The sequence below is a fragment of the Centruroides sculpturatus genome, unplaced genomic scaffold (genome assembly GCF_000671375.1).
Source record: "Centruroides sculpturatus isolate CEXI.00-Female unplaced genomic scaffold, Cexi_2.0 scaffold894, whole genome shotgun sequence".
In the NCBI taxonomy this organism is placed as follows: Eukaryota; Metazoa; Arthropoda; class Arachnida; order Scorpiones; family Buthidae; genus Centruroides; species Centruroides sculpturatus.
Genome location: NW_019385078.1, coordinates 26,189 through 52,097, shown reverse-complemented (window position 1 = coordinate 52,097; position 25,909 = coordinate 26,189). Strand labels below are relative to the sequence as shown.

At 28.8% G+C, this 25,909-nt stretch overlaps 1 protein-coding gene across 1 annotated transcript in view; it reads right to left on the bottom strand.

Annotated features, from left to right (window-relative positions):
• The window catches only part of LOC111634324, a 142,168-nt gene that overhangs the window by 94,967 nt on the left and 21,292 nt on the right, over positions 1–25,909 (bottom strand). The window contains exon 5 of the mRNA XM_023379080.1: positions 2,322–2,426. Within this exon, the coding sequence (XP_023234848.1) occupies positions 2,322–2,426 (105 nt within the window). The remainder of the gene's footprint in view (positions 1–2,321; positions 2,427–25,909) is intronic.

The following is a 25,909-nucleotide window of genomic DNA, read 5'->3' as shown; positions in this document are numbered from 1 at the left end:
TGGGTCGCCAGAGTGATGGTGCATACAGGCTAAAAATAGGTCAGGTAGTCAAGGANTTTCCAATAGAACTTGTATACTATCATATTATATATTTTTAATATTCTAAACTGCAATATATGTAATAAAAATTAAAAATCTTATTTAAAAAATGTTTAAAAATTATTAATTAATTTTTTTACAATTTAAATTAAATATAAAAATTCTATATTTGTTCTTTAAAAAGTATTTTATTTCTATAAATAAAAGAATTTTAAAGGTAAAAAAAGGAGAGTGATGTATGTAAATATTATCAAAAATCATTGATTCATAATATATTCTCTGCACGTTAGATAAAGGGAGGAAGTAGGTCAATAATATATATTTTTTTAAATAAAAAGAATAAATAAAAAATATATATTATTTTTTTTAAATATAAGAAAAAAAGAATGGGAGTATGATTGATGACAATTCGGATATAAAAAGATTTTTATGTTTCTACTTTGAATATACTTTTATCAAAGACTCTATTCTGAATCGTGTATGCATCTGACAAACTTTATACAAATTTTTCTTATTGATAAACCTTATAAAATGAAGTTTACCTCTTGTCATTTATCAAATAAATTCTTCATATTTTAAAATATAAACTAATTCTGATGTAACAATTAATAAATAATTGATATAATGGGTATTGTGTGTTATTCTGTTACCAGGGACACTTACTATATTTTAAAAAATCCAGAAACGAGCGTAACTTTCCAGGCAAAAGTTATAATTGCGTGTGGTGCCACCTCTTATGAAATTTTATTAAATAATTTTTCATATTATTAAATATGCTATAAAATCTATTTAAGGTTCTAAAAACTCCACTTATTACCATAAATCCTCACATAATTGTCCACATAAGCATACTCACTTAATTGTCTATTGCTTGCTTAAACATGAATAAACAATTAAGTGAAACATTTTTCTTTTAGTACCATTGTACTATAAAGACTAGTTTTCGCTATACTGTTTCATCCAAAAAAATGGATTCATATAGACCAGTGTTTTACAACCTGTGGGTTGCAACCCCCATGGGGTCGCAAAGCCTTACACAGGGAGTCGCGGGTAAAAGAAAAAGACAAGTGTTTGTAGGTCCTACACTACAATAAAAAAAAAAACTACAATTTCAGTGAGAAGGCTGTGCCTGTTTATTTTACACTGTAAAATAAACCTGAAAAACCAATTGTACTGTAAAATTTACAGTACAATTGGTTTTTCAGGTTTATTACAGTACAATTGGTTTTACAGGTATTATTTTTCAGGTTCGATCGACATTTAGTTCTCAACAGAAAGAAAATTAAATACATAGTTTTTAAAATCACTGATATAGTTTTAATATGGCCCTGGGGGGGGTCACCAGAATTTTTTAACTTGTAAAGGGGTCGCGTATTCAAGAAGGTTGAAAAACACTGATATAGACCATTGCCTAGCAATGACCCATATTTTACAGATGTCAAAATCACACTTATAGTTAGATATCATCAAACAACAGCGAGTAAAAACATTTTCTGTTGAAAAATTGGGGAAGTTTTATGTGAAAAAGTAATAAAAACCTTATTGAGCTAGTGGGAAAAAAATTCATTTTGAATATCACAATAAAATTTAAAAAAAAATAATAATATACAGACAAAACTTTTTAAAGAATTAGAAATGGTTGGAAATTCTAATCTCATATGCTATTGGACAGAATACTTAGAGTGGAGAACATCTAACGTGATCCAGTATCAATTTCACTGAAACTTCCATGTCCACAGACAATTAAGTAAAATGTTTTCCAATAAAAATTACATTCAAAACAGTGATGCCTCATCTAATCACCCATGGGCAATCAGGTAAGGATTTACAGTATTTCATNCTGTGCTGCCATAGTGTAAAATCGATCAGTATAAGAGCTGTGCTTAAAACTTTAGAGCTTTTCTCTCGGAATCTTCTGGCTAGTGCGCTTTACAATTCTTCTGGGTGGACACCCTTGAGGTATACTACTAACCTACAAAGTCTCATCCCGAACTGAATTTCCAAGACCATAAGGTCCCCTTGTAAGATTATTTACTGCAAGACAGCACTAAACATCATCAATTAAATGTCCATCAAATCTACACAACACTACAAACATATGCTGTCAAAATTGGATACCACAGAAATTGGAAACTTTCATGACAATTCAACAGTTTATAAATAAAAACATATTTTGTTATTAGAACATAATTTTCATGTTATTCCATATACAACATTTTTCAGCAAATTTCTGGAAAAAAAAAACAGATATATATTTGGACAACTAGAGATACTTTACAAACCTCCTTTCTATTGCTTGCTTGAATAACAATATCAGAGAAATAACTTTCTTCTAAGGCACACAGGAAGGAAAATGGAAGATCCTGCTTTATTTCCATAGTGCATACCATGTTTGAACTCTTCAAGCTGAAAAGCTGGCTCTAACACAATAACTTTGGCCTGGAAATTTCAAAGTTTCTGCTCAAAGTTCTAGCCTCAACCGTCTCTTGGGCACTAGACACTGTAACATCTCTGTCCTTTTGTGACCTCTCTTCAAGCACCAACCTAAAAGTGACCTTTCTTTGCTTCATATGCTTTCAGGTAACCTTGCATATGATGTTGGTGAATTCTAGGAAGTGGCTCTTACTTCCAAGAATGAATAATTAAGATTAGAAAGTTCTAGAAGATAAAAATAACAAAGAGCAGGAAAAATTGTCAGAAGAACAAAAGGACAAAAGCATATATGGCAGACAGCCACATAAGACAGTGTAATTTGAATGATTATATTGTGTAATGTAAGTGTAGGAGAGTGAGATAGTGTGAAACACTGTTCCCTGTTGTGTCCAGTTGTAACTGTAATGTTTGAACTGGCAGTGCTATATTTTTGTAGTGTATTTTTAGACAGAATAAAGTCTCTTGTTAAGATAACATCTTTCTATATATAACAATTACTATATTGTACTATATTTTGCATTGCTACAGAATACAGAAGTATTAGTTTTAAAATTAAAACAGTAAAACAAATATCTGCTAAAATATTTGAATATGGAATTTCTGCAATCTGTAGTAATTAACTTCATTGACGATAATACTGGCTTAAAAAATTTTTTTCTAACTTTTCAAATGCAAACAGTTTCAAAATTTCAAATGTATCTAATGCCGTTGCCAATTTATGTTTTTTGACAAAATATCCAATGCAGATAATCTATGTTTGCATATCATACTTTGCAAGTAATTCTTGATTAGTTTAAATTTCAAACATGAGCATTCTGCAGGTGCTACAATGACTGGCACTGTGAGAAAGAGAATGAATGCAAAACATAAGTCATAATGATATATTCTAGTTTAATTACCGGTACCAATGAACACCATGACTAAACTTTTAATTTTGGAAACAGTGTTTAAAACAACATTGAACTAATGCTTTTGACTAAAACATAAGTCAGGAAACCGAACAATAATACATAATTTTAAACAATTATAAGCTTGTCTAGATCATAAACTGTTTCGCATTTTGAAATATCCAACTGAAGTGTTGACTAAAGTAAAACTGTAATGCAGTAAAACCTAAATACATCAAACTGCGTTAACTTGAAGCTGTATACAGGTCCCAAGCACAGTATATAAGGTTTTCCAAATAATGTAATCTCATTAAGTCAATTTTCCTTGACCCTCTGCCTTTGATAGGTCCATGATCTTAATTTTCTCTATTTTATGTGAAGACAGATAATTGAGATAAAAATGCATTATGACTCCATGCCAAACACAACACCATGTCATTACAACCTCCAGTCGATATCCTTTTACTGATACAGTACATTACCAGCATTCTAATTGGAACACAAAGAAGCACCTTGACAATGCACCATAAAGCACCATANAAAAAATTTTTGTTAGGCTTAACATCGATGAAAATTCAACGCAAAGTAGGTTAATAGCGATATACTAATATACTAATTACATGGGATATACTAATATACTATACTAATAATGTATTTTTTCATATTTTTTGGTTATCCGTTTTTTCAGTTATCTGATCAACCCCAGTCCCCAATTGAGTCGGATAATCGATGCTCTACTGTAGTATTAAACAAATATTTTCAAATAATTTTTCAACATCTTCACTTCTACAAATAAATATCTTGTGCTGTCTTTAATACATAATGCGTAAAAATAGAATATAATGTTAAAAAGAATATCTAAATTCAAGAAAATTTCAAAATTATACTTCAAAGAAAAAATGTTTGTCAGATTGAAATTATTTAATTAATACATTATGTTTTAGAACTTCATATCATCATTGAGAAAATTTTATTATTTATATTAAAATTATTTTCTTTAAGTTTGTTCAAAATGTAATCTTTTAAAATGGATTTTGTCATGAGATTTGCCTGTTTTAATATTTAATTTTGTTAGATTTTAATTCCTTTTCACTTCTTTTATTTTATCGATTGAAGATGAATTTGTATCTTAATTGCAAGTATTGCAGAATCTCACTAATCCAGCACTATTAAGAACTATCTAGTTCTGGATTACTGAAATTTAGGAAGTTGATAGGTAAATAAAGCATATAGAAGTTGCCATAACATGTATTACTAAATCTTTTAATATACAATAAAAGTTACAGAAAAAAAAACTATATACAGTATTCTAATGTTATATTTTTGTATGCTACTATGTATTTCACATCAAAAAGTTATTGCTGAATAGTACTGAAAAACAGTTTTCAATAATCAATCTCATATCTTCCTTATGTCTTCCAGCAACATTTATTAAAAACAAACATTTTTTTGTCTAGTTTACAGGTCTGCTTCAGGTTCTACATGTTTGAATAGGTGCAAGATTGATTATTGTTAGGACAAGTTCCTGTTTTGAATGACACATTGCTTAAAACAGTTTTCAATACATATCAGTCTCTTTGAAACCATTCTAGCCTTAAATACTTTCATAATCTTTGCAAAAGCATGGCTTCTTTGGCTTTGACTCATGATTAGAACTTAAAATTGGGATATAACTCACCCCATTACATAATGTAAACTTCTTTTCAAATTATGTTTCAAACACAGATACCCCACAAGTTATCCACCCAAAATTACAGTACATAAGACCCTGCTTAATGCTTATTCAATATCACACTGTCTGCTCGAAGTCTTAAAAGCTCAAAATTTACGCTGATTTAAATTATTGTGGCATTTTAATTTTATTGATTCGTACATAATACGATTATTTATGAACACGAACCAATCATAAAAAGCTGGCAAAAAGGTGTACTTTCTTTAAATCTATGTTGTTTGGTGCAACTTTGGAAAAAATACATCATCATGGATGCCGTAGACAATATCAGCTTCGCTCGGCAAGAATTAACTGATAAATGCATGAACAAAGTGTGGAAGAAGTTATGGCTGAAGGTATCCAAGAACTCTCAACAAGAAGAGCCTATCGCTGTATTGTTGGGTTGATCAAACTCAAGCTAATTGATATAGCAGGACTAGGTGATATAGATGAGTAGGATATTGAGGAGTTACAACATGTTTCTGGTGAGAGCCTTACCAATGATGATCTTCAAGAACTGGCAGAACATGGAGTTCATATAGAACTGGAAAATAGAGATTCTGAAAATGAAGAACCTAAAAAATTTCTCTACAGATTTCCTTAGTAAAAGTTTGGTAACAATAACTGAAATCATTAGTCAAATTGTAGCAAATGATCTAGATTTTGAAAGAAGTGCAAAAGCAAAACAAGGCGTTTTAGATGCGAGTTTCTTCTACCAACATTTGCTTAAGGAAAGAAAAAAGTGAAAAATGAAACTTCACAACTTTATTGCAAAAGAACAAGAATTTCAGAAAAGTCAGGACCTTTGTCACAAAAAATGAACTTTACATTTCTGTGTGCATATGTTTATGTATTATTTAACATATATTATTATACAAATTAATATAAAAATAACTTATAAAGTAAAATTTGTTTATTTTTGGTTGCATGTTCCCCTATCCCTATTTACTCTATGTTAAAATGACCTNTGAGAATATAAGTAAGGTCATTTTCTATAGGCAATTTCAGTCGTTATTGTATTTTTTGGGGGGGTTGTATTGAGATCAGTATTATTAAGCCATTTTGTCTATTATTTGGATAATCGTTTAGTTAAAAGATTTTATAAACGTCTTCTATTCCTTTAGTTTGTTTAAGGTAATTGGTCGTACGTGTTTTAATTTTGGTGATATACATGTTAAAAATGTTTTTCTTGATATACATACCTATGTATATCAAGAAAAATATTAGATTACTGGAATGATTAATAACTTTCTTTACATTACATGATTTAATATATTTTTTAAAACTTAAGTTGTTATGAGACCTTTAGACAGTGATGTCTAAAAATGGTAAATTGTTATTATATTCAAGTTTGATATCAAAAGCTATGTTGGTTACTATATTATTGGCACAGTTAAGGATAGTTTGAGAGTTGGTTAAAGTATTATCATAAATTATTAAGCAGTCATCTACATATCTATTATATTCTATTATGCTTCTGAGGTTTCTAATAATAAGATCTATTTCTATCATACATAATTTAGCTAACAGTCACACCAACTGCTGTATAAGATTGGGATATTTTCCAGCAATTATAATTTTAATTAATTAGTAATTAAAATTATAATTGCCGAAAAATAGCCTGATCTTATATGGCAATTGGTGTGGCTGTATACATAAAATTTAAATGTTGTATATTGCTTTTCTTTAGCCATCTAAATCAATTACCATCATTTCACATCAATAATTAATCCACATTTATCTATGTTTAAACATCAGTTTGAAAGTGGTCTTAGTGTATGCAACAGAACAGTTTATAGGCCAATTTTAAATTGTAATTACAAATTCATCAAACAACTTTCCTTTGTTTAAAGTAATTAAGTGTGTCTTTAGAAGATATAAAAATTTCTTTGTGTACCACACATATTCATTCACTATCATGATTTTTCTAAAGCAATCAAAAGCATGTGTATGCATATATTGTCTTTAGATCCCACTCATTCATAGATTTAATCCATGTTTTAATTGATATCATTAAACACCCTACATGATATTAAAGAATTAAAAGATACTGGCTTTTTTCAGTAACATATCAAACAAGGGGCAGTTGTTGATATAGGTTTTATTGGAAGAGATGCATTTCAGGTCTTAATGACCCCTCTTCAGTCCTTATACGTTACAAAGGAAGATAGATAAGGATTACAACATATATAATAATACATACAATCTTTTTAAACAAGAATGTTTTTAACTTACATGCTTGATTATTGGTTACAAATTGACATTAAAGAAAATATTGGGTAATTGACTAGGTAGAATCTGTTTACAAGGGAACAAAGTTTACAGTGCAAGATAAAATAGAGGAGGACAAGTAAAACAGTTATAAAGTAAATAAAGTTTAAGATGGTTATGTTATAAAATGGTATAGATAGTTATTACCTGTAGATAAGTAGAAAATACAAGGTGGGTGGTGTTTAAAATACCAAAAAAGTAAACTGAATATTTAACATTACTTAGGGTAGAGGCAGACAGAGTTTGAATCATCCTTAAGTTCATGGTTGCACTTGCAGAATGCAGTTGTATCTATATGGGAAGACAGAATAACTTCACCAGATTGGGGCCATCTGAGAGAGATTGGGTGGGATGGAATCACTTGTGGATACTATCTGTTAAGAAGGAGTGGTTTCCAGATATCATTAATGGTTAGACCATCATTTAAGTTAATTTTATAAGTTTTTATTTTAGTAATTTCCAAATGTTCAAATAGTTTCCTTTTTATAATATTTTTTTCTATCCCGAGTATTTTTAGATTATTGAGTGAAATCTCACAACCTTCACTATTGCAATGTATGGCTACAGAAGAATTAGTGTAATTAAATTTAATAGCATGTGAATGTTCTTTTAATCTGATTTTAGGGTAAAAATAGACTCGTAACATATGAGATGGGCCATTTCTAGCACCTGTTGGTGCAGTGTATGGTCTTGAACTACACTAAATAAAAAATCCCTAAGGGAGCAGAAAAGAGTACATAAATTAATACCATGTGCGAGAGAGAAAGTGACGACGCTATGGACAGATTACAAGCTAAAGTTAAACGCTTCGCAAGCTCTAAGTTAGCCAAGCGCCTAGCACTGGGTCATGTGGTGGTTGATTCGCCGAATATACCCAGGCCTTTCACCTACACAAAAACACATAAAGTAGACTGACAATTATGCCCAATAGTGGATAAAGCAAGGGCGCCCACACAAAAGCTTGAGAAAGCCATTCACAACCTACTGATTTTAGGGTTCTTCCAGTTTCACCTATGTATTAGTAATTCCGTTGGCAGCTGCAGAATATTTTATATATAATATTATTTTGTTGCATTATATCAATATTTTGAATATTGTTTTTAGTTATTAGTAACTTTTTAATATTATTAGTAAATACTGGGGTTAGAGTTATATTATGTGGTTTTAATAGTTTTTTATTTTTTCAAATACTATGGGGATGTAAGTAAGTTTTTTATAAGCCATTTGAGTTGGTATTATACTTTTTTGAGTTGTAGTAGGGTTGGTGTTGGTAAGCCAGTTTTCTAGTATCTTATTTGGATAGTCGTTTAGTTAAAAGATTTTATAAATATATCTATTTCTTTAGTTTGTTCAAGGTAATTGGTCGTACGTGTTTTAATTTTGGTGATATACATGTTAAAAATGTTTTTCTTGATATACATACCTATGTATATCAAGAAAAATATTAGATTACTGGAATGATTAATAACTTTCTTTACATTACATGATTTAATATATTTTTTAAAACTTAAGTTGTTATGAGACCTTTAGACAGTGATGTCTAAAAATGGTAAATTGTTATTATATTCAAGTTTGATATCAAAAGCTATGTTGGTTACTATATTATTGGCACAGTTAAGGATAGTTTGAGAGTTGGTTAAAGTATTATCATAAATTATTAAGCAGTCATCTACATATCTATTGTATTCTATTATGCTTCTGAGGTTTCTAATAATAAGATCTATTTCTATCATACATAATTTAGCTAGTTTAGGTTCTATACATGAACCCAAACAGATACCATCAGACTGTCTAAAAGATTTTTCATTACAAATAAAATAATTATAATTTAAAACAAATCGAACCAGTTCAATTACCCAATTATCACAGTTTAAATTAGTTAATGTATTGATTATAAAGATTTTATGTACAGATGGATACATATTTTTAATGTCTAGGCTTAATGTTAAAGACTGAAGAGGGGTCATTAAGACCCAAAATGCATCTCCTCCAATAAAACCTATATCAACAACTGCTTCTTGTATGATATGCTACTGAAATAAGCCAATAGCTTTTAATTCTTAAATATCCACAACAAAACCAGTAACAGAACATTTAATTCCTATTTGAAATTGTATCTCAAAAGGTAATATGAATATAAACTAGATTTTGATTATATAAATAATTATATTCATTTTAAAAAATAGTCCTAATTTTACTGTGCAATATTTCATTTTATTTACATACAACTAAATTACTTTCTACTATTTTGCTAATGAAACTAAAACTAAAGATCATGTCATTACAATTTTGATTTAATTCTTCATTTTTTAACATGTAGAATGTAGAAATCCACTTTACGAGCCATATATTAATTAAAGTGACATTTGAAAAAAATTTAAATTATTATTAAATAACTTCCAAGTTATAAGACAATAATAAAAATCTTTCTATAAGCTTTCTAAGCAATAATTAAATAGATGAAACAAAATTATTCACTTTATGGAAATGGCATTATAAATGCTGAACTTATTCAGTTGTAAAATCAATGCTTTTTATTACTTTAGTATTCCATATATTAATCTTAAACTGGATTATTGTAATATACTGTACATAAAGAATTAGCCTATTCCAGCAATTATTTTTATTTAATCTAATGTTTTTGGCCATCTATGCAGCCATCCTCAGGATTAAATATTTTTAAATAGAATTCTTAAAAAATTCAAACATATAATGTTCCAAACAAGAATTATTTAAATAAATATTTAAAAAAAATTGAAAAAAGAATGTATATAAGTTGAAAAATAAAATGAAAACATTGTAAATTGAGAGTAAAGGAAAAATATACAACAATGATGAAACAATACAGATTAAAATAGTAAGTAAATAAATATATAAAATGCAATGAAATATTGGTTTAGTCTTTGGTATCATTGTCAGAAGCTTGTAAGTATCTTCTAAACACAATGGATGATAATACTAAAGACTAAACCACTAAACCAATATTTCATTGTATTTTATATATTTACTAGCAGATAAGCCTAGCATTGCTCAGGCAAAAAGTAATGATAGCGAAGATTAAGATTATTACATTACAGCCAATCTTACCCGTTTTCACAGAATGCAAGAATTAGGTTCCCTGTTTCCAGACTAATTAGAAAATTTTTAGATGGGTCTAAAAATATGTTCGATTTCCCGCAAAAACGCAAAAAACCGCATCTGCGCCTGTAAATCTTGCACGTTGCTTTCTCTTAACACTTCCATTGTTACTTAACACTTCCATTGTTGAAGCCTTAATCCTGTCCCTTTCCTTGCAGGAGGGGAAAATTTCAAAAAATCCCTTCTTAGTGCGCGTTCTCGTGACATACCCTAACTGTGTACCAAATTTCAAGTTTCAACTCCTAACTGCTCTGAAATGCTCATGATGAAATGCTCGTATACACGTGCACCACCTATCATAGGATAAATTTACTATGCTAGAAACCTTTGCGGGAGTGTATTAAACAACTTTTCAAGTTTCATGGCAATCGGATAAATGGCGTAGTAATGCATGAAGGACAGACAGACATACATTCGTTTTTATATATATAGATTTATTTACTATTTTAATCTGTATTGTTTCATCATTGTTGTATATTTTTACTTGTACCCTCAATTTACAATGTTTTCACTTTATTTTTCAACTTATATATATTCTTTTTTCAATTTCGTATTTTTTAAAATAATTCTTGTTTGGAACATTACTTGAACATATTTGAACATTACTTGAACATATTTGAACTTTAAAGAATTCTATTTAAAAACGTTTGATTCTGAGGATGGCTATACAGATGGCTGAAAACATTAGATTAAATAAAAATAGTTGCTGAAATAGGCTAATTCTTTATGTATATTTTAGTATCATTATATATAGCAACATCCAAGATAGTCTTTGAATTCAGTAAAACACATCACCATGATATATATTCATCAAAATATTAAATGAATTAAATTCTATTCTATATTAATGATTGTATTTTAAATTATCTTTCATTCTTACAACATTTGGTGTTTTGAAATGAGATGTAGATACTGATGATGACATAAATTCAGGTAGAAAACATTTTATGAATAAACAATAAACAGTTCCTGAAATAATAGTTATTATTTTGATGAACAAGATAGAGTCATTGATGATTTACAAAAATGAAAATTATTAAAAAGAATACTATATATCATTAAAAAGTTCTTACAGAACATTATCAGATAACTTATGAATGTTTGCTTTGTGTAGTCTTTATTTTAATCATTTAAAACTAAACATCTTAATGATGAACAACTAATTTAATTATTTTTAATAAATAAAATTTTTGATATTTTAATTCTGAAGCATAATTTAAATTAGTTCCAAAATATGAAATGAATGATATATTTGATATAATCTATTGTATTAACGAGCAATTGTTTATTGTGACATCGTCACAATACCAGGCTGCAATTTGATGTTCTTCACCTCAAATTAATAGTGTCTTGCCCTTGTACATCATATTTTTCTGCTAGCAATACTCATGCCAACCATCTATCTCACTCCTCTCAGTGGAACATTTTTGAATTGAAATAATGTAACTTCCAGTGCAAACCAAAAGATTGTAGTTAATCAGGACATGCTGCCCCTAATCTTTCCATATCTGGTCTCAGCTTTCATCTATCTAACTCCATTCTCAAGATTAAGGAAGGACAGACAGTAGGAATTTATAGGTCAACAATTTTTTCAAATTGCAGCCCAATATTGGAATTCATTTGAACCACACTGTTAGTGAAAGATAGGGCTTGTTAGCTTATGTTCTGTATTAGTTTTAGTATTAATATATTAATAGGATTTATTATTCTGATTTAACTTGAGGATGCAATTAGAGAGATTGAATCAGTCTCTTGGTTAAAAGAAAAGTTAAATCAGTATAAGTCCTATTAATAGATTATAATCACAATAGACTAAATAAATAAGATCTAACCAGAGAATAAGAAACAGTAATTAACAGACTAACATTAATAAAACATTTAATCTTGATTAAAATAATAAGACTCCTAAATATTTTAGCATTTTTATTTTTTGAGTGATCGTTTTTAACAGGCTCTTTTATACCTGAACATACTTAAATCTTTCTTTTATTTGATTCTGCACTATTTCTTTCATTGAGTGAAAAATGATTTTGCACAAGGAGACACCAGGAATCCAATCAAATACAAGACCAAATATATTTTCACCAATATGAGCATGTAAAAGTGGTCCACTTATATGTTACATCCAATCTTGACTATTCTAAGGCATGTACACAATTCATTTCCTAGTTCCCAAACTCTGCTTTATAAATTTTTATTTCTGGTTATATCCAATAATTATAAAGGTGTGCATGCAGGTATGGTATACAAATAGTTGATGCTGACTATAACACTTCCATTTTCTAGGCTTATCTCAGTTACAGAAGCTAGTTATCAATTTTTGGACCCCATGAAAAATTTTTTGCACTCCCTCCCTACAACATCACCTTGACTTAAGAAAAAGGAAAAGAAAAATTATTAGCACAAAATTAAAATTTCAATTTAATTTTCTGATTTAAAACATTGATAAAATTTTCTACATCAAGAGATTTAACATACATTTTACATTCAATTGATAATATATTTAAATCAACTTAAATCAGTCTAGTTTGGCTCATGTTGAACTTAAATAATTTTTTTTTTATCATCTTTAGAAAATAATTGTTCAAGTCCTGCTACAGCAATAAGAACAATTGAAAAAAGTGTTATTACAGTGCAAACTTTTTTAAATGAAAATGTTATTAAATTATTTTTTATAACAGCTAAGCATAACAGATAGCAGCCATGTATGTACAGGGTGTAACAATTTAATTCCTGGAATGGTTGTGTAATGTTGCCTGTGACATAATTATATCAAAATGATATGCATTTGTGTTCAAACATATTTGAACTAATATGTGCATAAATTTTAAGCTGTTAGAGCTAGTTGTTAGCTATTGGGAAGGTAACAGTTATCTATACGTACTCTTTGGCATAAAAATGAGTGACCAAAATTTAGAACAATGTATTAATATTAAATTTTGTGTGAAAATCAGCAAATTAGTTACTTAAACATTACAGTACAACCTAGAAACAAAACATCAGAGCATGCAATGAAAATCCCAGAGTTCACTGCACCCTAAAAAGGCATACATGTCATGCTCACAGTTTAAGACCATGCTGGTGTGTTTTTTCAATCACAAGAATTTATTGAACAGGGACAACAGTCAACCAACAACACTATTTAGAAGTACTACAAAGATTACGAGATTCTATTTGAAGAAAAAGACCTAAACTTTGGCCTGACAAATAGACTGTTCATCACACCAAGTCACAGTGCACTCGTTGTGAGACATTTTCTGGCCAAAAAAGCAATTACCCAATTAGATCATCTTGCCTATTCACCTAACTAAGCTCCCTGTGATTTTTGGCTATTTCCAAAATTAAAAGCTGTACTGAAAGGACAAAGATATTCTAATATAACTGATATCAAACAGAATGTGAGACAGTTGCTCAACAGTATTCTGGAAAATGAGTTTCAGGCTAGCTTCCAGAAATGGGAATGCTGTTTAAGTCATTGTATATATGCTTAAGTAGAGTACTTTGAAAGTGACAGTAGCCACTAATTTACAGTTCTGTATGTATATTTTTTAAAGGTGCATTCTGGAAATTAAATTGTCACACCTTGTATATATATCGTATTTCCACAAATTGTCAGGCATGTTGGTCTACCCAGGAAAGACCATAAAATCAGATATTTCCCTATGGTAAAAAACCAGCATGCCTGTTTATACGAGGTTATATATACATCTCTCTCTAGAGGGTGTGTAAAAAAATGAAATGAGTTATGTCACATGGCATCTCAGAGATGTCACTTTTTATTCTAAAATTATGAAACAGTTAGCATTACATCAAAAATTATAATTATATGTTTAATTTCTGCATTTTGTCTTCTTTCTAGCAATGGAAAATACCTGTAGAATGCTGAAAGTGCTTTATTTATGTTTATTTTATTGTAATTTGATCCAAAAACACAAAAATAAATATATAAAATTTCAGAAACTCACTACAAATTATCTCAACTTACACTATTAAGACATCTGCTTTGTGTGAAATTTGAGAGGATGGTGTTACCTTTTAAGGTCAGGGTAGTACCAGTAAAACTTTATTGCTTTCATAGCAGATCGTCAGTGCAACCCACCTGACTTACTACTACGATTATCATCAATGAGTTGCTAACTGTTTTATTATCCCATAAATGAAAACTGTCTTCCTGGTTGTCAGTCCATCAAATTACAATGTTATTATTTTATTGTACTGGGAAGAATGCTTTCTTTAACATTTATTTAACAATTACATTTATTTTACAACTAGTTTTGTTAGACTAGTATTAATTTTATTTTCTAGTTGCAGTTTAATTGGCATACTGGTAACCCTTGAGTTTCCGGCATGCTGGTCTCTCCCGGTTACAAGCAGCATGCCAGTCAATCTGCAAAAATATGGAATATATATACTATTCTGAGTATGTGCTTTTGATTTTCAGGAAAACTTTCTTTTACTTCAAAATTCAGTCACTAGAATAAAATATGGCACTACTGCTTTAATTAATGCACATATTATTTACATTTTCTAAATTCAAGTGTTAAAAAAGTCAAAAATTATTTTTACAATTATTTTACATAGGAACAGTCACGCTGTTTCCTTTGTCTGATTCTGCATTACTTGTTAAACTCTTCTATCAACAAAATGCAATGCAAACTCAGCACTTTTTGGATGAGAAAACAACTTACAAGGATGACAAAGAGATTCTCCAACTATTGAGAATTTTAGAAAAATTATTTTGCATTTTGAGGAGCACCTAGATCTTGAATAATGAAAAGTATTCATCATCTGTAAATTGACTTTGAGCCAATGAATAACAGTCCTATTTCAAGTGTAAAGGAATCCTTTATTGAAGTTGATAAACTACTTGACATCAAATACCTTCAGCCCATGCTTAGATTGGAAAAAGGACTGTTCCAAAATCAATTTACATATGAGGAAAACCAAATTTTTCCCTAGTGGCTAAAGTTTGGAATAAAATTATTTCTCCAAAAAATCACATATTCAGGACAGTAATGCATTTAAATCAAATTTGGTTGAGATTTTCTCAATAGTTCTTTTTATAGACAGTGCTGAACACTTACTATTTAATTATTATTACCCTGTACATAACTAAAACAAGCTTCTCTATAAAATTAATACTATCACTTTGGAGAAACTTTTTGTTTATTCAATTGATTCATTTTCAGGTAGAGAGTACCATTTTCAGAAATACAGATGAAAATGTTATTAAATATTTTGTCTAATCCTTTGAAACTATTCTGAATTTTATTTATAATTATATCTAATAACATAATAATTATTCACTCTCAAAACAATGTTTATGGTCTGTAATTGTTTCATCTTCATAAAGTTTGTCAAAGTGTCTCTTAACTTTTTTGTTCTACTATTTAACTATTTTCTGCAAAACTACATCAATTTGTCATTTCCATCCTATCTCAAAAGCTTTTTACAAATTTTAATAAACTAGTGGCAGAGTGGATAAAACCACTGAACACTGATAGTTGGTTGCAGGTTTGCAACTGACCAACAGACTGGTAGCATGGAATTTTTCATGTGTTTAACACCTAAAAGGGATCAATTTTCCATATAAAGTCCTCTTGGGAGGCACTTCCTCCTTAGTAGATTGCCCATGTGATACATTGCCTTATTCCATCAATGCATACTGTATTTAGATCCAATGAGAAAATATAAGCATGCCACAGGCATCAGTAGATAAAACTTCTCAGTTTTGTCATTATATTATTAATTTTTCAATTAGTTTACATATTAATAATGTATAAAATTGTGATTATAATTATTATTACTGTTCTTATGTGACCCTCATTTGCCTTGCAACTGTTTCACTCAAACACCTTTGACATACCTTTCTGTTGAGAAAACCTCCCAGACACCATAAAACTCCACTTCTTTATCTCCTTGAACAAAACCAAAATATTATACTGAAGTGAATCCTTCTTGGTACTGAAAGGAGCAAAATCATGTTCTGACATTACCTTCTTATATACAGTTTCTACTAGGTTTCTTCTCTTTACATTAGGAGTGTCACTCTAAAGCTTCATTCAGTTTATACAATTAAGGAAACTGTTTCAAACTCTCTTGGCTTGACTTGTTCCATTACTTCAAAACTCAGCAAACAGCTACTGTATATCTGTGATAAGTATGCAAATAATCACAGTTGTGGTCTGATTGCATGTCAGATAATGCTATCATACTACCTTTTAATACCCAGTATCCTATAAAAAGGTTCACAAAGGCTCACTATGTTCAGAATTTTCAGTGTATCTATTATCTGGATGCCTTTAAATGCCAGATATGCTTGTACAATATAGTCAAAACCATTAAAGTCAGTTGACAGAGTTTGAGAAAGGCAACATCATTGGGTTGAGATAAGTAAGATGACCATTTTGCCAAATTGCCTACTATCTGCAATGTTCTGACCTGATTGTGAGGAGGTGTTTAAACAGTAAATACATGAGGCACACATACATGGCAGATAGGTTATGCATGCTGCAGATAGACCATCAGCAAAAATAATCCATGAAACAAAACAAAAAGCTTCAATAGCATCTTTCTCTATCATCCAGAAAAGTTGCAATAGAACCCTGTCTCTTCCTAAATCGCTGGCAGGTGGCATGACAATTTTGCATGCAAGGCAACTGATTTGCATCCTGTCATATTTATCCCATCATCATCAACTTTGTTTCACTGGTGCCATGACAGAGAAGCATAGACTGTAACGGACTTCTATCATATCACCTTCAGCAACAAATCCTAGTTCTGCTTGAGAATAAGTAACCACTGAGTTACAATGTGGAGGATCACTGATTATTGTTTCAATCCTACCTTTACTGTTGAATGGCACACTATAGACTACTACAGACATTTTGGTCTGGGAAACCATCTCATATGACAGTCTGTCACCTCTAATAGTGATATGAAGGATGGCTCAGCAGTATGTTCAGAAAATTCTGTACCCTTGTATGTTACCATTCATGGTATCTGTGAATAACCATTTTTCAGCAAGATAATGCTCACTGCACATAGATAGGATTTTCTAGAAATGCATCTGTCAAACTGCCACATTTTCTTTTCCTGCCCAATCTTCAAATTTGTCATCCATCAAGCATTTGTGAGACCAGATAAAACACCAGCTTAGGTCATCTACAAATGAGGGATTTGGAGTAGCAGTTGTAATTTTTTATTAATGGACAAACCTGTCACAGGATAGTGCCTGTATATATCTATGCTTGCTACATGTATTCGTGCATTGCCACATGTATATTGCCACATGTATTCACACAAGAGGAGGGCCTATAAAATACAAAAGGTTCCTAAAATTGTACCAGTGTTCCACAGGAAACTGTCCTTTTGCTATGATATTATGATTACTTATTACCATTGTTATTACACTCACAGTAAGTTCCATTCAAATTTCAATACCTCTTTCTTGTTGTATAACTTTTCTGTCATTGAGTATAAGTGATTTATTGAATAAAACTGAATTGCTATTATACATTTTTATTAAAAATTTGTGTAATTCTAATTATAATTGGTTTAATTATTATTATTAAGGTGATTTTTCAACATAAAATCATTACTAATTGTACATAGAAAATTGCTTTGTTTTTCACATTATAATAAATTAAGTTCACCATTTTATATCACCAAAATGTTATAAATAATGTTTAATTATTTTATTTTATTAACATATCAGAGAAGTTATTGAAATTAAAGTACAGTATATTGAGAATTATTAATGATATGTTAATAATATACAAGGTTTTTTATTCTTAAGCACTATGTAGTGTAATAAATTCAAACACTTGGTGTTCTATCATCTTTATTTAGTTCAGTTGATACATGTTTAAAATACATGTTTCAGGTGTAACATGCCCCTCTTCACCCAACTAAAATTATATCAAAAAATACATACAGTACGTAAAAGATTAAAAAATATATACAAGTGGTAAAGATATTTTAGAACATATCTCAGGATTATTTATAAACTGGGTATCATGGATGAATACATATTTATACAGCTTACACATTTATTGTCTATCTATTTAAATAAATATTATAAATATAACGTCTATCATCTCGATAAGGTAATCTGCATGACGCGTATACATTATAAACGTACCTTCGTTGTTTTCTTTTTTGGGTGACAAAATTAAAAGATGGATGTACCATCAGTACAAGATTTTTTGCTTATATCTGTATTCTTTCATGGTTAAGATGCAATATGATATTAAATTTCAATTTTACTGTTATATAAAAAATTTTTATATTTACTAAATAAAACACAAATAGATATATCCTCGTTAGCCTTACTTTATACTGTCATCTACCACTTTTGCTATGCATTTTTACACCGTAAAGAGGCTAGTTCACGATTGATTATAAAAAACTATAAAAATTTTTTCCACGTATCAACTGAACTAAATAAAGATGATAGAATGCCAAGTGTTTGAATTTATTACACTATATAGTGTTTAAGAATCAGAGAGTCACAACACAGTTTCAGATTATCAATATACAGGGTGTTTATAATTAAAGTTCCACTTTGAAATGGCCATAAAATGAAAAATACTGGACAGAATGTTATCAAACTTGGTAATAGTGTACAAGGATTTTATTTCTGAGAAAAACAAAGTTCAAAAACTCACCACTAACAGAAAATGGTTCTGTCTGCAATATTGTTAAACAAAATAAGAGATGAAAACATTGTTGAAAATGTTTTTAATCGGTTTTAAAACAATACTGTTTGTGGGGTTACTTCTGATATGATAAGAGCTACTGTTGAGAACACAGTAATATGATATAACTTGCTTATCAAAAATGCTGGACACCACATTGAACATGCTCTGTAATGTGTTTTAAAACCAATTAAAAACATTTTAAACAATGTCTTCATGTCTTATTTCATTTAATAATATTGCAGAAAGCACCAGTTCCCATTAATGGTGATATTTTTAAACTTTTTTTTTGCGGGAAATAAAATCCCATGATGTCCTGTACACTATTATCAAGTTTGATAACATTCTGTCCAGTAGTTTTCATTTTATGGCCATTTCAAAGTGGAACTTTAATTATAAACACCCTGTATATAATATAATCGAAATGGGTTGATAATATTAATAAGTGCAGAGTCCAAATGATTCAGAGTTGAAAGTTGAAATTTGGTACAGAGTTAGGGTGTCATGAAAATGTACATTAAGAAGGGATTTTTTGAAATCTCCCTGCAGGAAAGAGGGAGAGGGTTAAGGATTACCCTGAAGAACTCAGCTTCTACTATACTATTTTAGATGTAATTTTTTTTTCATTTTTGCAGGAAATCAAATATATTTTAGACCCATCTAAAAATTCTCTAATTAGTCTTGGAAAAGGAGAGATCTAATTCTTGCACCCGGTGAAAATGGGTAAGATCAGCTATAATCTAATAATCTTAATCTTTGCTATCATTACTTTTTGCCCAAGTAATGCCAAGTTCATCTACTAGTTTACAATAATTTCTATATGAAAATTATTAATAACTTTTATGTCTTTAAAATATAAGAGTTAATGCAAAATTATGTAAAGATTCTGACCATGGGTAATTGTCATATTTGAACAATCATGCATCTCAGATAAGAGACAAATTTTTATCCCATTTTTAAGAAAAATAATCTTGACAAGCTAGAAAAAACTAATGATAATTTTCTTCAACTTCAGTATTGAAATCATTCATCCAGCAGACTTTACATACAGGCTACTTTACATATTACTTGATTGGTAATTCTATGTCTGATTGTTCCATCTGAAAATATTATTCCACAAGATGTGTAGGCATTGCTGTCCAGAGTCCTTTGAATTCATATAGGTTTAAATATAATTTCCAAAAATAAAAATTATTTACTGTTGTAATTGTTTCACTTCATCTTTAAACTGAAAAAGATGATTTTACTAAAGAAACAGAGAAGTGTGTCTTTTGATTATAATAACTGACCATATCTATTTACAATTCATTACTGGATGCTTCATTTTGGTAAAATTAAATATTAACAGGAATACTATGTCATCAATCTATTATATAAGATAATATATATATTTCTAAATATTAAAACAAATTACTGTCGCAATAGTTATTATTAGAGCAATAACACTAATTCTTATATTTCCTATGCTTATTTTTCTATTTACATCTATGTTTTGTAATTTTCATCTGTTGATGTTATCCATTTTAGGTTTAAAGATTTAGATATTTTTCAACTGAAATATCATAGTCTTTCACTAAACAAATTCCTTTAGCTATGATGAAAATCAATTCAGCTTTAAAGTCTTAATGCTTGAATATCAATTTACTACTCAGTTGATCATGCATAATATAACATGCATAATACCATCATTATTGATTTAAAAATTTATAAAATTCCTAGTTTTGCAATTTTTAAAATGTTGATAATTTTTTTCCACTTCATAAAAAAAAGTAACTTTGCATTTCTTTACGTCATTATTGATTGTTTTTCTTCCAATTTGCTGTAAACATAAAGAACTGTCCACATTAAGACAATCAAATTCTTCGTGTGACTTAACAAATAATTCTTAAATCTTTCACTGTCTCTTTTCTGTTGACGATTTTTCAAAACATCCTTTGCTGAATTAATAATTTATTTCAATATAGTGAAATTTGTTTGTATATCCAGCATGTAAAAGAATTAAAGAACAATTAATAACAGGTGGTTGTTTTCCAGCCAGAAATATCATGCCACAGTAATCATTTACCCAACTTTTTCATCCAGATGTAAGATTTTTAATTTGGCAAAAAGCAATATTTGTATTCAAATATTAATGACAGTGATAAATAATATTAAATCTCTCAGTATAAAGTTTATTATTATTAATTACTTCATATTTCATATTAAGTTTATTCAATATAATTCGATGAACTGAGCATCTGTTATTGCTATAATTAATTCTTAATCTTAACTGGCCTAATATTTCAAAAACTGTTGAGTACTTGCCTTCTTGAAGCAATTCTGTGAAAGTGCTTCTTATCACAGATATAACAAAATCATCAAGCTTCATTAAACTGATTTTTGTAGTCATTTCATTCTCTATATGTTGAAACTTGATTGTCATGACAGCTTTGTTTGTTGATATGAACTGCTTTGATGTATTATGGCTGATTCTATCAACTGTTGAACATGATATTCTGGTTGCAGTACTTGTCTTTTATCACAGCATAATCACTCTTTTTATTTTCTTTATCTGTAAGTATAATTAAATACTGTGAATTATTCCTCTTGTTTGATTATTTATATGTATATACCCACCTTAAACAAATCTTATTTACTAGACAACATCATGATTATTTTTCAAGTTCAAGGCAGATCTACAGAACTCTTTTGAATTTTACATCCATGTTTTAAAAATCATTCCATTCTAATGATAACTGGTGTTTCTAGATATTTTTAATGTCAATAAGAACACATCTTTATATGTTCTAAAATTCAGAAAATAGCAATATATCAAATGATGAATTCCTACAATAATAAATGGTATATAAATATATAAATAAATAAATAATATATAAGTTTTAGTTTTAGAGGAAATAAAAAATCTTTCTATACAGTATAGTAAACTTTTCTAACAATGAATTATTTTTAAAAAATGTATAATTTTGCATATCATGAGAAATGTAACCTGGAATTTTAATTTATTAATATGGTTTATAAATTTAAGAAAGATGCCTTTTTACTACTTCAATAGAGAACAGACACTCTTTCAAACTTGACAAAATCATAATAAAATAGATATAATATTGCTAATACAGACTGGATTTTATTGACTTCACAGTAAATTTGCATTAAAAATATTAATATATAAGTAAAATATATAACTGTAAGTTTGAAATTTAAATTATTTTAAATTTAGTATGTATTATTATAATTTTTCAATGATTTGTAACTTGTTTCAGAAGCTACCGAAATACCAAACTTGAACCCGTAACTCCTGCTTACTGTGCAGGATTGCAGGTTCGAGTCCCACTCCAGGCCGATTCTTTTCTTCCAGTAGTTCTAAATTATTTAATTAAAATGATAATTATTAAATTTATCAAGAGATAGCACCTAATTCCTAACTTTAGTGCCAAATTGTCTTATAAATTATTAATATTATAGCCATTTCTAGCCAGATAATATTTGGCATTGGTTGGTGTGTAGCTTTAAACTATGTTAGAAAAGTTCTACAGATATTTTCTGTCTTTTCTTCAATGCCAAAGAGCATCATGAACTATTGTACACATCACTAAAGAGGAGGGTGTTTGCCAAAAAGAAACAGTGTATATAAAGGAAAAGAGAGGTTGACTTAAAAACTGTACAATACATATAATTAATGAATGGCCTCAATTTTGCTATTGCAACAGCAAAAATTCTGGACTGCTTACAAAAGCAATCCAGAATTTTTGCTTACAAAAGCAGTCCAGAACCAAAAGCAGTTGAAAAATATATTAAAAAAAATAATAATATTGAAATTTGGAACAATTATTTGTACTGAATCATTTAGAGGTAAAACTCAGTGTAGTGAATTCTTCTGTAACTGGCTTAAACAGCATTATTGGTAGATAGTAAATTAAATAAAGTCTCTGATAATTTACAATAAATAAAACAATGAGAAACAATGACATTCACTTATATTGATTCAATGTAATCAGTAAAAGTTTAAGATTAGTGAATTAATACATATTTTGTACAGATTAAAGTATCTTTGGATGGCTAAACAATTAGAGAAGAATCTGTTGTAAATAAAGAAAATGAAATAATTTCTTAATCAAATATAACAAAATTATTGATTCTATTTACTATAAACATATATATTCTAAATAAAAATGCACATTGGCTGCATTCAGCAGACTCAACAGTTCTAACAGAGCAGAGGTGTGGAAGTGGTAATTGTTAGGTAACGGCATTGAATGTGCTGAATGACAAAATTACAAGTTAATACAAATTTATTTTTAAAGTTTCATTTGCATATATCAATTTTCTATTACTAATAATTATGTGGGTGAATTAATAGCAAGGTTGAGGCCGGTTTTAAACCCAAAAATGTGTATGTTGGATGTTCATCGCCGCTTTCCCGTAAGCCTAGAAGTTTGACAATGGTGTTTGGATAGTCAGTGGAATCACGCTCGACATTCCAGACACCATTGTCAAACTTCTAGGCTTATGGGAAAGTGGCGATGAACATCTGACGTACACGTTTTCGCGTTTAAAACTTTGGCCTCAACTTCACTATTATGTAATGCACTCCTTCAAATACATAATAATATAAACAAGTGGCCCAAAAAAAGTAAATTTATTGTTCATGTACAGTATGTATTCTAAATGTCATGTGTATGAAACAGCAATGTATGTAATCAAATTATAATATATATGTTAAGGAACAATTTTTCAGACACCTACAACAGAAACATGTGTTGCATTGAAGAACAACATTCAACATGTGATAGGGAATGTCACCTGACATATGTAATGCCATGATGGAAGATTTTGTTTGGCAAATGAAGTTATACTTGAAACATGATGGCAGACATGTAAAGCTTGTAGTTTTCCATCAATAAAATTAAATATTACTTACTTGTTAGTAAAGTGTACAATGTATTGCTTTCTTACATTTCACTAACCTTTTTTGGGCCACCCTTTACTTCACTTGTTATGTGGATACAGCTATCTTTGATCAGTTATAGCTATCCAAAGACAGCATAAATGAAGTCCACTACTAAATGCAATGTCAATACACTCAACACATTCCAAAGTATTAATAGTATTTCTGTAGAGGGCATTCAGCAGAACCAATGCTGAATGCAGCCAATGTAAAATACTGAATTGAATTGAATAGAAAGGTCAATGAATAAAAAATGAAAAATAACAAGGTTTATTAAAAGGTTAATATATTATTAATGTAATGTGTAACAAACATAACATCTTTATGACTTATAATGTAAGAAACAACATCATATTTTGTAAACATAAATGTTAACCAAATACAAAATAAATTATATTGCAATTGTAAATAATTAAACATTTATATAAGAAAAATACATAATAAATTCAAACATTTATAGTAGATAAATTTATACTAAATAAAAAGTAATATATTAAAAATAATAATAGTAACAATAATAAAAATATCTATAAAAATATGCAATAATATATTTAATATTTCTATCATAAAAAATGAATTAAAATAACTGTGAAAACAATAATAAATGTAAATAGTAAAATAAAAGAAAACTAGCAAAATTACTATTTGTTAAACAAATTAATACAATATAAAATTTAGATATAATTAGAATGTTAATTGAAATTAATTTTCTGAAAATTTAAAAAAATAAATTTTGTTATAACTACAGTTCAGAGTTTTAATATAGCAGAAGATATAATAATGAGAAAAATTAAATCATCATTTTTCTTTGCAATAGTAATCAATTTAAAAACAACAAGAAATATAATTTGGACAAAATTTTAACTTCAAAATAAAAAACCTCTAATAAAAAATAAATACATTAATATATGTAATTTATAAATAAGAACTTGCAGAACTGAATCGAAATCAGACACAGAAATTACTGAGAAAAATATGTATTTTATTTTTTGGAAAAACTGATTACAGAACATTAATTTCAAAAAACCAAAATAGAATATTTAAAAATAAGACTACACCTTAGATATTTTCCAAATCACACTAAAAATTTGTCAATAATGAACCTGAAATTTTGGAATTTTTAATCCTCAGATATTTAATTACCAAATAGATATAATTTATAAAAGCTGCTCTCAGTATAATTATTTTTGATTAATATTTACGTAAATCTACAAAGTAATGTATATTTTACATATGAAAACTGACTAAAGTCAGTTAACAATTATGTAAATCAAATTTAATAAAAACAATCAGAATATCAATACTTTTTAAACTTGATATTTTATGTATGGTACCATACATACATTTATTTTATCAAGCTTGTCTTTGCTATAAACATTTCAAAAAATCATTTTTAATAATCATCATCAGAAAATACATCATATCAAGTTTGATGACCTCAATGATCAAAGTACTGCGAGACCATTATTAAAGCATCCCTATTCAACACTGTCTAGAGAGATATTTAGCAGTCCAATGCAACCAAATCTGGTATTGTGATATTTCAGGACATATAGAAGACATTTCCTATTCTATTGGTCCCATTCATCTTGCTATGGCAAATGAACTTGTGTGCTTCTATGACCCAGTAAGCTATATCAGTATCAGCATTGGTGCCAGCAGAGGCACTTGTACTGAAGAGATTGGTAGATGGGCATTGATGGGGTTATTAACACTCTCATCTAGTAAAAATTTTGTTCATCAAAAGAAAACATAAACAAACTGACCAGATTTTGTATAGACAATA